The sequence below is a fragment of the Sinohyriopsis cumingii genome, unplaced genomic scaffold, assembly GCF_028554795.1.
Source record: "Sinohyriopsis cumingii isolate HCF-2022 unplaced genomic scaffold, ASM2855479v2 utg000938l, whole genome shotgun sequence".
NCBI lineage: Eukaryota > Metazoa > Mollusca > Bivalvia > Unionida > Unionidae > Sinohyriopsis > Sinohyriopsis cumingii.
Genome location: NW_028315944.1, coordinates 2518035 through 2530752, shown reverse-complemented (window position 1 = coordinate 2530752; position 12718 = coordinate 2518035). Strand labels below are relative to the sequence as shown.

The 12718-nt window shown below is 33.7% G+C and overlaps 1 protein-coding gene across 2 annotated transcripts in view; it reads left to right on the top strand.

Moving 5' to 3' along the window:
* The first annotated feature begins 1116 nt into the window (after window positions 1–1116).
* Window positions 1117–12718, top strand: part of LOC149773005 (general transcription and DNA repair factor IIH helicase subunit XPD-like) — a 146337-nt gene continuing 134735 nt past the window's right edge. The window contains exon 1 of one of the 2 annotated variants that reach the window (XM_089946945.1): window positions 1117–1218. In XM_089946945.1, the coding sequence (XP_089803071.1) occupies window positions 1214–1218 (5 nt within the window). In that variant the 5' untranslated portion in view covers window positions 1117–1213. The remainder of the gene's footprint in view (window positions 1219–12718) is intronic. The other variant, XM_089946946.1, reaches the window with a different exon arrangement.

Genomic DNA, 12718 nt, shown 5'->3' with positions numbered 1-12718 from the left:
ATTTCAGGGGGCGCATTTTTTAAAAAAAGTTATTGTTTATAAATTTTGAAATTGATATATTCGGGGGGGGGGGGGGCGACAAAAATCTAACTTTGCCTAGGGCGCCAGATAGTCTGGCAGGGTCTGGCGCCGGCAATGCCTATACTTGCTAACCATTCGATCCAGAATCAAACACAAAATTTGTTCTCTGTGCTACGTTTCACTAACGGACTCCAGTCCAACATTCCTATCCGACCTCACCCATGTGTACACACCAGCAAGATACTTACGCTCCTCTTCTGACAATCGTATACTCATTATTCCCATTATAAAAACGAAGTCATATTGACAATGTTCTTTCGCATACCAGGGCCCAGCAACATAGAATGAATTGCCCACTGAACTTAGACACAAAAAACACAGTGATTCCATTCAAGAGTGCTTTTAAAATTCACTTATTTTGACTGCAAGAACAAACTTAAAGACCTAATAATATTTTCTACCTTAAATATTTTCCACATTTTTTTGTTTTATAATTTCATGGTGTTTGTTTTATGTAATCATATCATTATATACGTTTTTATGTTACAGGTGTTGTCTGATGTTGTAACGCACTTTGAGCTTCTAAAGATTAGGCGCTATATAAAGTCCTCATTATTATTATTATTATTATCCATACACGAAATTTTAGAATACATTCAACAATGAACCACGGTCAGGTTCCATTTTAGATACAGTTTGACCTACTGCCGAGAAACTAACACTACAGATGCATCATTACACGATGATGTTGAACAGTACACATGGTCGATCAAATAATCATAATCCGATAACTGTAATCAGAGCTGAGAGAGCGAGAGAGAGAGAGAGAATTGACTAAGTGTCCCTGTGTTCAAAAGTAATATGTAGATCAATCGGTACACTATAATTTATTTTTTAAAAATTACATTTAAATGCAATGTATTTTATTTTATGCTTGAACTATTTTGGCGAGGTATTTACAATTTCAAAAGTCATATTGGGCAAGAACGTTCATTCCCTATATTCTGGAATTCCGGTAGCATCTCTTAAATGGTAACTCCAATGAGACTTAGTCTATTAAGACGTTTGAGTTATAGCCAGTCTAATTGTTCAAAACAAACTTCCGTCTGCAGCAACACATGCTTCCGGTCAAAATAAACTGGCTATGCTCAACAGTTCTTAAAGAGACTGAGTCAGAATAAGAAGACAAAACATGAAGTATGTGATTGTCCATGAAAAAGTTCATTGAATCCTGGTTCTCAAATATCTTGGCAGTTTTTGGATAAGCTTTTCCTTTCTTGATCCGAGTGTTTCGGGATCGATGTTTACATTTCGTTATCGTTATATTATTGTGTTGTTACCGTATATAAATTGTAAGTTCCGTCACCTAGGGTTGATATGCATAATATTTAAGGTAGAATTGTCCTTACATCACAGTTCTGAAGTTTCTTCATCCATGAAATAATTATGTTGATTTACATTGAAAACACTTTTTACCTCATAGTTTGTTTGCCAATAGCGAAAACAAACATGGAAAGATGGACCAATGAACATACAGAAACAATGTAGTTAAATTGTTCTATAGTGACTGTGAGTTGGTTATTTACTTAGTGTCGGTTAGAAGTCAGCCCAGTTAAGCTGCTTCAATGTTGCTTTACAGTTGGCTTCCAGTCTATCATGAATCACACCCGACATTTTTTCTCCGAAAGTATTGTCGTGGCACAATTCCAGTCTAGTTGAGAATTATTTACTCCTTGTATAACTTATAAATATCAAACCATGTCATGCTCCACAAGTGCAGACGTTTTAATTTGGAAAAATATAGCCCTCAGGAACAAGTACAATGTCAAGTCCTTTTTTCCCCATTTCTTCTCCAAAAGTATTGTCATGGCACAATTCTAGTCTGGCAGAGAATTATCACAATTAAGTACAGTGTCAAGTCCTTTTTTTTTACATGGAGCTGCCTAATGTACATGAAAACCACTGCTATGGTGGCCTAAGTGGTTAGAGCAGCTGCCAGAGATGCAGGTGATCACAGGTTCGAACCTTGACTGAATCATATCAAAGACTTATAAAAATGATACTAGCAGCTGCCTCGCTTGGCGCTTAGCATTAAGAGGTTAGAGTTAGCACCGGTTGGCGTGGTGTTGGTTTAATGTGACTGGTGGAACATGATACCTAAGTGCTCGACATAAACTGCCACACTGCAGACACCATAGGAAAATGACTAAAAAATGGCTAAAGCTTTGTTAAAAACCCACATACATGAGCTGCTAGGGTGTGAAATGGGCCCTTTACTTAGGTAAAAAGATAGTAAATACATATAATATACACTATGCAAGACACCTGTCATTATAACAGCTGCAATTAAAATGACAGAATATGACCTAAGTCTCAAAATTCTCAGAGTAATAAAAATGTCCATTAAGATGAGTAAAATCATTCTTTACATAAGCATTCTATGATAATGCAGTGAGATTAAAGGTGTCTTTATATTTTTTTTTTAAAAATTCATTTTGAACTAGTATTTAAAATGACTGATGATTGATTATATTTTTTAAAATAATTCAGACTATTATTATTAGTAGTAGTAGTAATAGTAGTAATAGTATTACTGTTAAGAAAGAAAACAGAAGATCTATTTACATGTTTATGTGGAATCTAACTAATAATTTAAATATTCAGATTCAAACTTTAAAATACAAATAAAAATAATAATAGAAAAAGTTATTATTATTTGCTGATTTTTTTTTCATCATTTTTAAATTAAGATATTTAATCAGTTTAAATTTACTTTTTAGGAATTTTTTGGGTCATATTATGATAATAATAATAATGTCTATACTACATATTCTTTTAAAATATCAATCAAATTTTAAAGACGCTAAATACAAACCAGATAAAAAAGAAACAGTTTTAGGCTAAAGATTCAGACTACAGAGTTATGGAATTTTTGGCATATAATAACATATATACACTGTACCTACAGGACATATAATAACATATATACACTGTACCTACAGGACATATAATAACATATATACACTGTACCTACAGGACATATAATAACATATATACACTGTACCTACAGGACATATTTATGATTAGAGAATTTTACAGTTTAGTTTAATCTCCTATTATTTTAATGGTAGCCATTATAATGGACAGGTATCTTGGATGGTAACAACAGCACACAGTACAGATAATGCAGGTTACAGAAAATACATGTTTCCATGATGGAAACTAATCCATTGACACCATTGTCCATCACGGACTGGATATATTGATAATCACATATGATTACGTTGTGGCTTGCTGTGCAGGGTTTTCAATAGACGTGTACCCTGAGGTTTTGATGCTTGGAATTTAAATTTGATCCATTCTGGTGCATGGAAATTCTGACCTATGCATTTTTATGATGCAAATTGATTGGGTCAGACAGAGGTCTCACTAGGATTTTCCAGGACTCCTAAATTGGTAAAAATCTGAGTCCCACCAGCAAAAGTTGCAGTCCCATCCCAGAAACATGTTGAAGTGGCTAAATGTCCATTAAAATGCCAGGAATAAACAGACAAAACTTTTTCAGTTTTATTTCTGTTAATCATTTATTATTCTACAAAAACTATGTATTAAAATTGATATCATATACAAATATCATATTCTTTAACTACAGTATAGTTCACTTTTGTCAATGTCGCATTTCACACAATTTTCTGATGCTTGGCTTTGGATTGTATTCCTCCACACTGGGTTCCTCATTGACTTGCATCATTTAAGTTAAGGTCTCATATTTTATTCTGGACCTTCCCTTAGTCTTGCCAAGTTGTCTAAAGCACTCACTGTTATGGATCACTGCCATCTCACCTCTGTCTGTGTGGGTTCGAGCCTTGGCTCGACCAATGTGGTTACATGAGAAAGCTTGCCAGTAGCTTCTTGTGGGTCAGTGGTTCTTTCTGTGGTTTTCCTGGGTTCTTCCTCCACCATTTATACTGGCCACCATGTATAGCCTATCTTGTGCTGAAAAATGGCGTTATACCCTACAACAACAACAACCCTTAGTTTTGACTTTGTTCTGCACACTGAAGCCTCTCTTGCATGCCATGCATGTTACTGGTGACACCAACACAATCACAGCTAGGACTGCAAAGTCTGGAAATCTCTGTAATCTTGAAGTAGAGTTCTACAGGCTTCTGTCATTGTGAAGTTCAATGATATTATAAACACCTGGCAAGTAGGTTGTCTCAAGATGTCTCATGCCAAAAAAATATGGAACTTTGCAGATTAGAAGAACCAGTAGTTGTCATTGAGTTTAATTTTCCACTGGCATATAGCTCTTATTTGTCAGTCAGGATGAATTTTGTGAATCCAAGGAAAGTTTTTATTCCAAACACTAAGCCAGGCATCATGCACTTTCTTACACTTGGCTACTGTCCCATCCAAACAGTCAGTTCTAGCAACTTTAGCAGAGTTCTGAAATTCTTTAAAATCAGTTTTCTGTTTAACCCCAAAATACTTATCCAAATTTGCACATAGCATTTTGTCCAAGTCTCAACGTGCCTTGATTTCAAGGTCGCATGAAATATTTATATGGCTACAATCAGAAATGAACACAATAAAAGGGATTGTGCTGGGTTTTGCCAGTGTCACAAATTGCAATTTTTTTTCCTAATTGGCAACAAAATATACTATCTGGAGATATTTTTGGTGGCAACATGTTTGGCTGATAAAAGCTGCATATACAGTCTTGGCTTTGGAGTGAAGAAATTCAAAGGCACCATGACAGGTCCTGCAGACTTGGATATAAAAATGCACTGGAATCTATTGTTACATAAACAAATCCTTGTTTCATTTTGACAAACCACCCCACAGTGCATTATTATATCATAATCTGCTTATGCTGGTGTCTGGCCTTGGTACTGTATGCTGTAATATAACCAAAATAGCCATGCAGCTGACTAGCTACACTCGATCACCTCTGAATGTGAGAACAAGGAATGACTACAGTCGATCAGAGGACAGCAATTAAAAAAAAAAATGTAACAGAAAAAAATAGTTTCCTGCAACTTCAAAGAAAACTGATTACCTTTGATGCACTGATATATACCAAGCAAATTAAAAAAATCTGTTTCAGTGTTCTACAATTACTTGATGTTGCCGCAGCAATAACAAATGGGCATTTGTTTGGTCCTTCAAAGATAGCCTTTAGCGGTGCCTTCAATAACACATACACCTTCATCAAAGCAAGTCAACAACCTTTGATCAAAGGAAGTCAGCAACAAACTTATTTAAAGCATTGTTTCATTTTTCATAGTTAATGGAACATATTTATTGTGCTGCGAAACTTTCCTGTTTGCAACAAAAAAGTCAGTATGGAGGACTCCTGCATGGGTAATTTTCTGTGTCGCAGATCAAAACTTTGCATCCAGATACGAGTAATTAAGCGTTTCAAAAATTTCTGGTCAGAACATCATTTTTATTTACCCTTTATTCTATGACTGCTCAGTGTGTGCTGTCCATAACAAATGTATTGTATGCACCAGTGGATGACATTTGCAGGACTACTGTTTATTGGTCAGTAATATTGTACCTATGTAAAATAAATATGAACTAGGTAGGCTGACAGGTTACTAATGTTACTCTCATTACTGAATCAAACTTGATAAATGTTTTGAGATTATCTTTGATGTTTATTATTGGAAGTTGAATAGGGAATCAATTATCACTTGATTAGAATAACTTTTGATCAAATATAAGTGGTTGTTTAATTGACCATCACATTATAATCAGTTAGAAAATCAAGTGGAAAATACAGCAGCTTGCAGATCAGTTGTCAAAAGTAAGTGGACAGATTTTAGTTGGGTTTTATTGGTGATTACTTTCTTTTAATCATCAAGACGTTTAAAAGTTTGAAATCAATGGTAACAGATTAAGTTTAAATCAAATATTGGCATTTGTTTGACCTGTTTCCAGATCAGGCAAAAATAATGTGTTTCCAGGTGGCCAACCATCCTTCTTTTTCTTTGCTGACCCTAGTTCTATTTCTCAGCGTTAAAAAAAAATATATATATAAAAAAAAACTGATCAAAAAGTTTATTTGTGCATCTGATTGAGCTGGTTTACCCTGGTACTTGAAGTGCATATATACTAATCATTATAATATCTATGTTATGAAGAAAAAATAAATGTAATAAAAAATTTCCAGAAATTGATTTGTGCATCTAATTGAGCTGATTTAACCCAGTACTTGAAGTGATTAGTACATTATATATTTGTGTGTGTGTGCGCGTGTGTGTGTGTGTGTATTTTTTTTTAAATTACCTACTAACCGAAATTTTAAAAACAGTGCAATAGGAAATTCAATTTTTTTTTGCCATGTAGTGTACTGGCCAAGTATGTTCTGACCTGTTACAAGTATGGTTTTTGACGATTTTATTTTACCAGTCCCATAAGATACGTTCAGACTTTGTTACCCTGAGCATATGTAAGAGAACTTATGGACACGAAATAATCTGTGTTGAATATGACACACCCCACTACTGCATGTTACAATAAAGTAGGTAGATAGAATGCTTATTTGATAGCACACTGAAAGAATCTGATCTTGTACTTTTCTTGTTTGGTTTTAGTTTTTGTTCTTCATAAACAATTTATGTGCAAAATTAATGTATCCACTATCGCAAATCATATGCTGCGATGTAGCATAAACTTTTATGTTGAGTAAAAACATTGACATATTTGTTCGTTAATGTGAAGATGTACTAATGTGTTTGCTTCTTATCAAGGAGTCTACGTGCAAATTTAACTTTGAGTACCGGTACATTTTTGGAGATGCAAGTTTCAAATGATTTCATTTTAAATCCAAAAGGTGAAACCCATATCAAGCATGTTACCAGCTGAGCACTGATATTATGATTGAAAAGATGTGCTAATTCGTACAGTTCAAAAAAAAAGATCAGTACCAGAACATTGTGCACACACAAAAATACTTAAAAAATTAATTTGTGGTGTCCTAACATATATGGTGTCACAGCATATATTGTAAACAAAGTAAATTGAAAATGTTTTCACTGAAGAATATCAGAGACAGTTTCAACACTCAGCAGTTAAAGGGGTCACGGGTGGCCAAGTGGTCATGTTGTCTTTTCAGATCTGTCCCATCTCATCTTTGGCTGTTTGGGTTCTAGTCTTGACTCAACCAATGTGGGCCTGTGAGAAAGCTTGCTGGTAACTTTCTGTGGGTCAGTATTTATTCCAGGTTCTTCCTCCAAATATACTGACTGCCATGTATAGCTTGATCATGTGCTGAAAAATGGAATTAAACCTCACAAAACCCTACACTCAGCAGTTAAAAGAAAGAAATATTTTTATTTTTGATTCTTGGAAACATTCTTTTGAGTGACTGTTGTTACTTTATGTGTGATTAGATGTCATACTGACATGAGTTGAACAGTACTGTGCTACTCAGTTATTAGTGTTTAGTAATTATGAAAGTGACAAATCTAATAATGTCAGGTACTTATAAAAGTTAAAAATCGAAAAAAATCCAGCAATTATGAAAGTGACAAATCAAATAAAATCCCGTAATTATCTGAGTGAAAAAACTAACGTCCAGTAATTATCAGTGATAAATATAATAAAATCCACTCATCATCAAAGTGAAAAATCTAATAAAATCCAGTAATTATTAAAGTGATAACATCTAACATTTAAGAACACATAGCGGTAAGGAATCAAATTCCAACTATGTCTATCGTAATTTGGGTATAAATATAAAGGCTGTGACAAGACTACACACATACCAACTATGTCAGTCCTAATTTGGGTATAAATACAAAGGCTGTGACAAGACTACACACATACCAACTATGTCTATCCTAATTTAGGTATAAATACAAAGGCTGTGACAAGACTACACACATACCAACTATGTCAGTCCTAATTTGGGTATAAATACAAAGGCTGTGACAAGACTACATACATCCCAACTATGTCTATCCTAATTTGGGTATAAATATAAAGGCTGTGACAAGGCTACACACATACCAACTATGTCTATCCTAATTTGGGTATAAATACAAAGGATGTGACAAGACTACACACATACCAACTATGTCTATCCTAATTTGGGTATAAATACAAAGGATGTGACAAGACTACACACATACCAACTATGTCAGTCCTAATTTGAGTGTAAATACAAAGTCTGTGACAAGACTACACACATACCAACTATGTCTATCCTAATTTAGGTATAAATACAAAGGCTTTGACAAGACTACACACATACCAACTATGTCAGTCCTAATTTGGGTATAAATACAAAGGCTGTGACAAGACTACACACATACCAGCTATGTCTATCCTAATTTGGGAATAAATATAAAGGCTGTGACAAGACTACACACATACCAACTATGTCTATCCTAATTTGGGTATAAATACAAAGGATGTGACAAGACTACACACATGCCAACTATGTCTATCCTAATTTGGGTATAAATACAAAGGATGTGACAAGACTACACACATACCAACTATGTCAGTCCTAATTTGGGTATAAATACAAAGGTTGTGACAAGACTACACACATACCAACTATGTCTATCCTAATTTGGGTATAAATACAAAGACTGTGACAAGACTACACACCTACCAACTATGTCTATCCTAATTTGGGTATAAATACAAAGGATGTGACAAGACTACACACCTACCAACTATGTCTATCCTAATTTGGGTATAAATACAAAGGCTGTGACAAGACTACACACATCCCAGCTATGTCTATCCTAATTTGGATACATAAAGATCTACTGCATTCCTCATATTCATTATTTGTCATTGTAGAGGATGAATATTTTTGAGGGAAGTATTCTTTACACCAGGTCATCATGGCACTTGTATAAACATGTATGACAGACATTTTAAAAGTGTCTCAAAGTTGATGAATCTATTCAAATGTATTCTAAACAATTCATCTGACTGGATTCTTAAAGGCATATAGCCATTGAAATTTTTTTTAGAAAAGGGCTAGCGCTTCATCTTGAAAATATTGGCTGTTTTAATGGCAGTGAGTACAACATCTGAATACCATGCTTACATTTATTTCAGAATGCTCTCTGCTAACAATTCCTTCTACAAACATTAATCAAACCTTTTGATGATAGCTTTAAATTTATTCAGTAAACAGTGTGAAATACACCACTTTTGAAAGTCTTATATTTAATGTCAGCTTTCTTGGGAATGTAGACTAGACAAATAACTACTTCTGAATAAAGATTTACACTAGTAGGCTAGACAAACAACCACTGAATAAAGATTTACACTGGTAGACTAGACAAACAACTACTAAATAAAGATTTATACTGGTAGACTAGAAAAGCAACTACTGAATAAAGATTTATACTGGTTGACTAGACAACTACTGAATAAAGATTTATACTGGTAGACTCGACAAACAACTACTGAATAAAGATTTATACTGGTAGACTAGACAAACAACTACTAAATAAAGATTTACACTGGTAGACTAGACAAACAACAACTGAATAAAAATTATACTGGTTGACTAGACAATCAACTGCTAAAGATATACACTGGTAGACTAGACAAACAACTACTAAATAAAGATTTATACTGGTGGACTAGACAAACAACTACTAAATAAAGATTTATACTGGTAGACCAGACAGACAACTACTGAATAAAGATTTATACTGGTAGACTAGACAAACAACTATTAAATAAAGATGCACACTGGTAGACTAGACAGGCAACTACTGAATAAAGATTTATACTAGTAGACTAGACAAACAACTACTAAATAAAGATTTATACTGGTAGACTAGACAAACAACTACTAAATAAAGATTTACACTGGTAGACTAGACAGACAACTACTGAATAAAGATTTATACTGGTAGACTAGACAAACAGCTATTAAATAAAGATGTACACTGGTAGACTAGACAAACAACTACTGAATAAAGATTTATACTGGTAGACTAGACAAACAACTACTGAATAAAGATTTATACTGGTAGACTAGACAAACAACTACTACTGAATAAAGATTTATACTGGTAGACCAAACAAACAACTACTAAATAATGATTAATAGTGGTAGACTAGACAAACAACTACTGAATAAAGATTTATACTGGTAGACTAGACAAACAACTACCGAATAAAGATTTATACTGGTAGACTAGACAAACAACTACTAAGTGAAGATTAATACTGGTAGACTAGACAAACAACTACTAAATAAAGATTTATACTGGTGGACTAGACAAACAACTACTAAATAAAGATTTATACTGGTAGACTAGACAAACAACTAAGTAAAGATTTATACTGGTAGGCTAGACAAACTACTGAATAAAGATTTATACTGGTAGACTAGACAGACAACTACTAAGTAAAGATTTATACTGGTAGACTAGACAAACAGCTACTAAATAAAGATTTATGCTGGTAGACTAGAGAAACAACTACTGAATAAAGATTTATACTGGTAGACTAGATAAACAACTACTAAGTAAAGATTTATACTGGTAGACTAGACAAACAACTACTAAGTAAAGATCTATACTGGTAGACTAGACAAACAACTACTAATGAATAAGAGCCAGCTCTCATCAAATGATCTGTTATATCCAAGTAAGAATAGTTCTCTTCAACGTGACACATGTGATTGGTGAAGTGGTTCAGAAAAGAAAGTGAATTCAAAGATGAAAATCCACACTGACAATTCTGCACTCAATCTGAGTCAGTGAGTGTCTAATTAGAATTAAAAAAAACTTGAAGTACTTTTTTTTTAAAAACACTATAGAAATAATACAGCATTTCAATTTGGCCCTGAATTTACATTTGTTATTGCAGTTAGAGATTAGGATTCTTGGTTATTATATTCCTTGTCTCTAGCTGGAACCTGTAAGGTTCATCTGTTTGGCAGTAGTAATCAGTATTTATTGAATGAATAGAAAAAGACTAAAAGAAATGGAAAAACATTTTGTTTTTCTTGATTGCAGAGATTTGACATAACCTGAATGATTTTATGCAATGCTTAAAAAATAATTGTTTTGCAATCATACTAATGATGCATATTTTGCAAACATGGTCTTGTTTATATATTTTTCAATTTATTTATGTATGCAATATTATCATGATACCTATTGTATTGAATACAATTAGCATGATGTGTACAGTGATACAATATGATTGGTGATGCCTAACTATAATGATAATGAGTCTAGCCTACATGATGTGTACAGTGATACAAAATGACTGGTGATGCCTAACTATAATGATAATGAGTCTAGCCTACATGATGTGTACGGTGATACAAAATGACTGGTGATGCCTAACTATAACGATAATGAGTCTAGCCTACATGATGTGTACAGTGATACAAAATGACTGGTGATGCCTAACTATAATGATAATGAGTCTAGCCTACATGATGTGTACAGTGATACAATATGACTGGTGATACCTAACTATAACGATAATGAGTCTAGCCTACATGATGTGTACAGTGATACAATATGACTGGTGATACCTAACTATAACGATAATGAGTCTAGCCTACATGATGTGTACGGTGATACAAAATGACTGGTGATGCCTAACTATAATGATAATGAGTCTAGCCTACATGATGTGTACGGTGATACAAAATGACTGGTGATACCTAACTATAATGACAATGAGTCTAGCCTATAAAATATATGAAGTTAAGCTCCTAATTTTGTATAATACTGATATTTAAAGTTATCATTTATGTATAACTAAATACAGTCATCTGTCACCAACTTATTCTCATTTGAATTATAATTTCCTAAGAATTATAATTTCATTTGAATTGTTCACTGATGAAGTTTAGCTGTATGCAGTACCTGCTATGTCTACTCACTTAAAGTCAAGTCAGACTGCAAATGACAAAGATCCTGATCTGCCATAACATAATGCACCTGCAGATAAGGGTCATTGTAGTTTGTTCTGCTGAATAATCCTAAGAAACTGCAAGATCCAGATCTGCCAGCATATTATGGGATGGCAGATCTAGGCCTGGTCAGCCTGCAGTTGGTCTGTCTTAAATGCAATTACAGACAGTATATGCAGCAAACATTTTCTATTTGTATTCACAAGTTTGATACATTTATTTCTATATGATTTGTATTCTGTCTCAGTACTGTCTCCTTAATCTTAATTAGACCGAGTTTTGAGATTTTTTTAATTCTCAAAACTGTCACATCATTTAGGATTGGTTTTTGTACGGTAAGAGTAAAGAACTCTTGTGGTAATATATGTGGTCTTAATATCAACACTTATAACAACAAAAACTCAAAATACCTTTATACTGTTTTTAAAACTCTAATAGCTTCATACATTTACATACACAGCCATACATGAATTCAGTGGTCTTGTATAAAAACTTCATAATGTCCGTGAAATATTTTCTTTTACCTCACTACTTACATTTGTTTTTGACTTGATGAATCTTGTACATAGGAAACTGGATGGACAAATTTAAAAAAACTGACGGCCCCGGACCAGAAACTGGTGGTGCTGGAAGCAGGCATTCTAGCTACTGAGCGCTCTGTGAGTGCAGTCCAGGATAAGTGTTAGAGATTGGTTTTGGGAATTCTTTAACCAAATAAAGACTGCTCAAAATTGTGCAGTTTATCATGCAAATTATGCCATTGCTTAAATG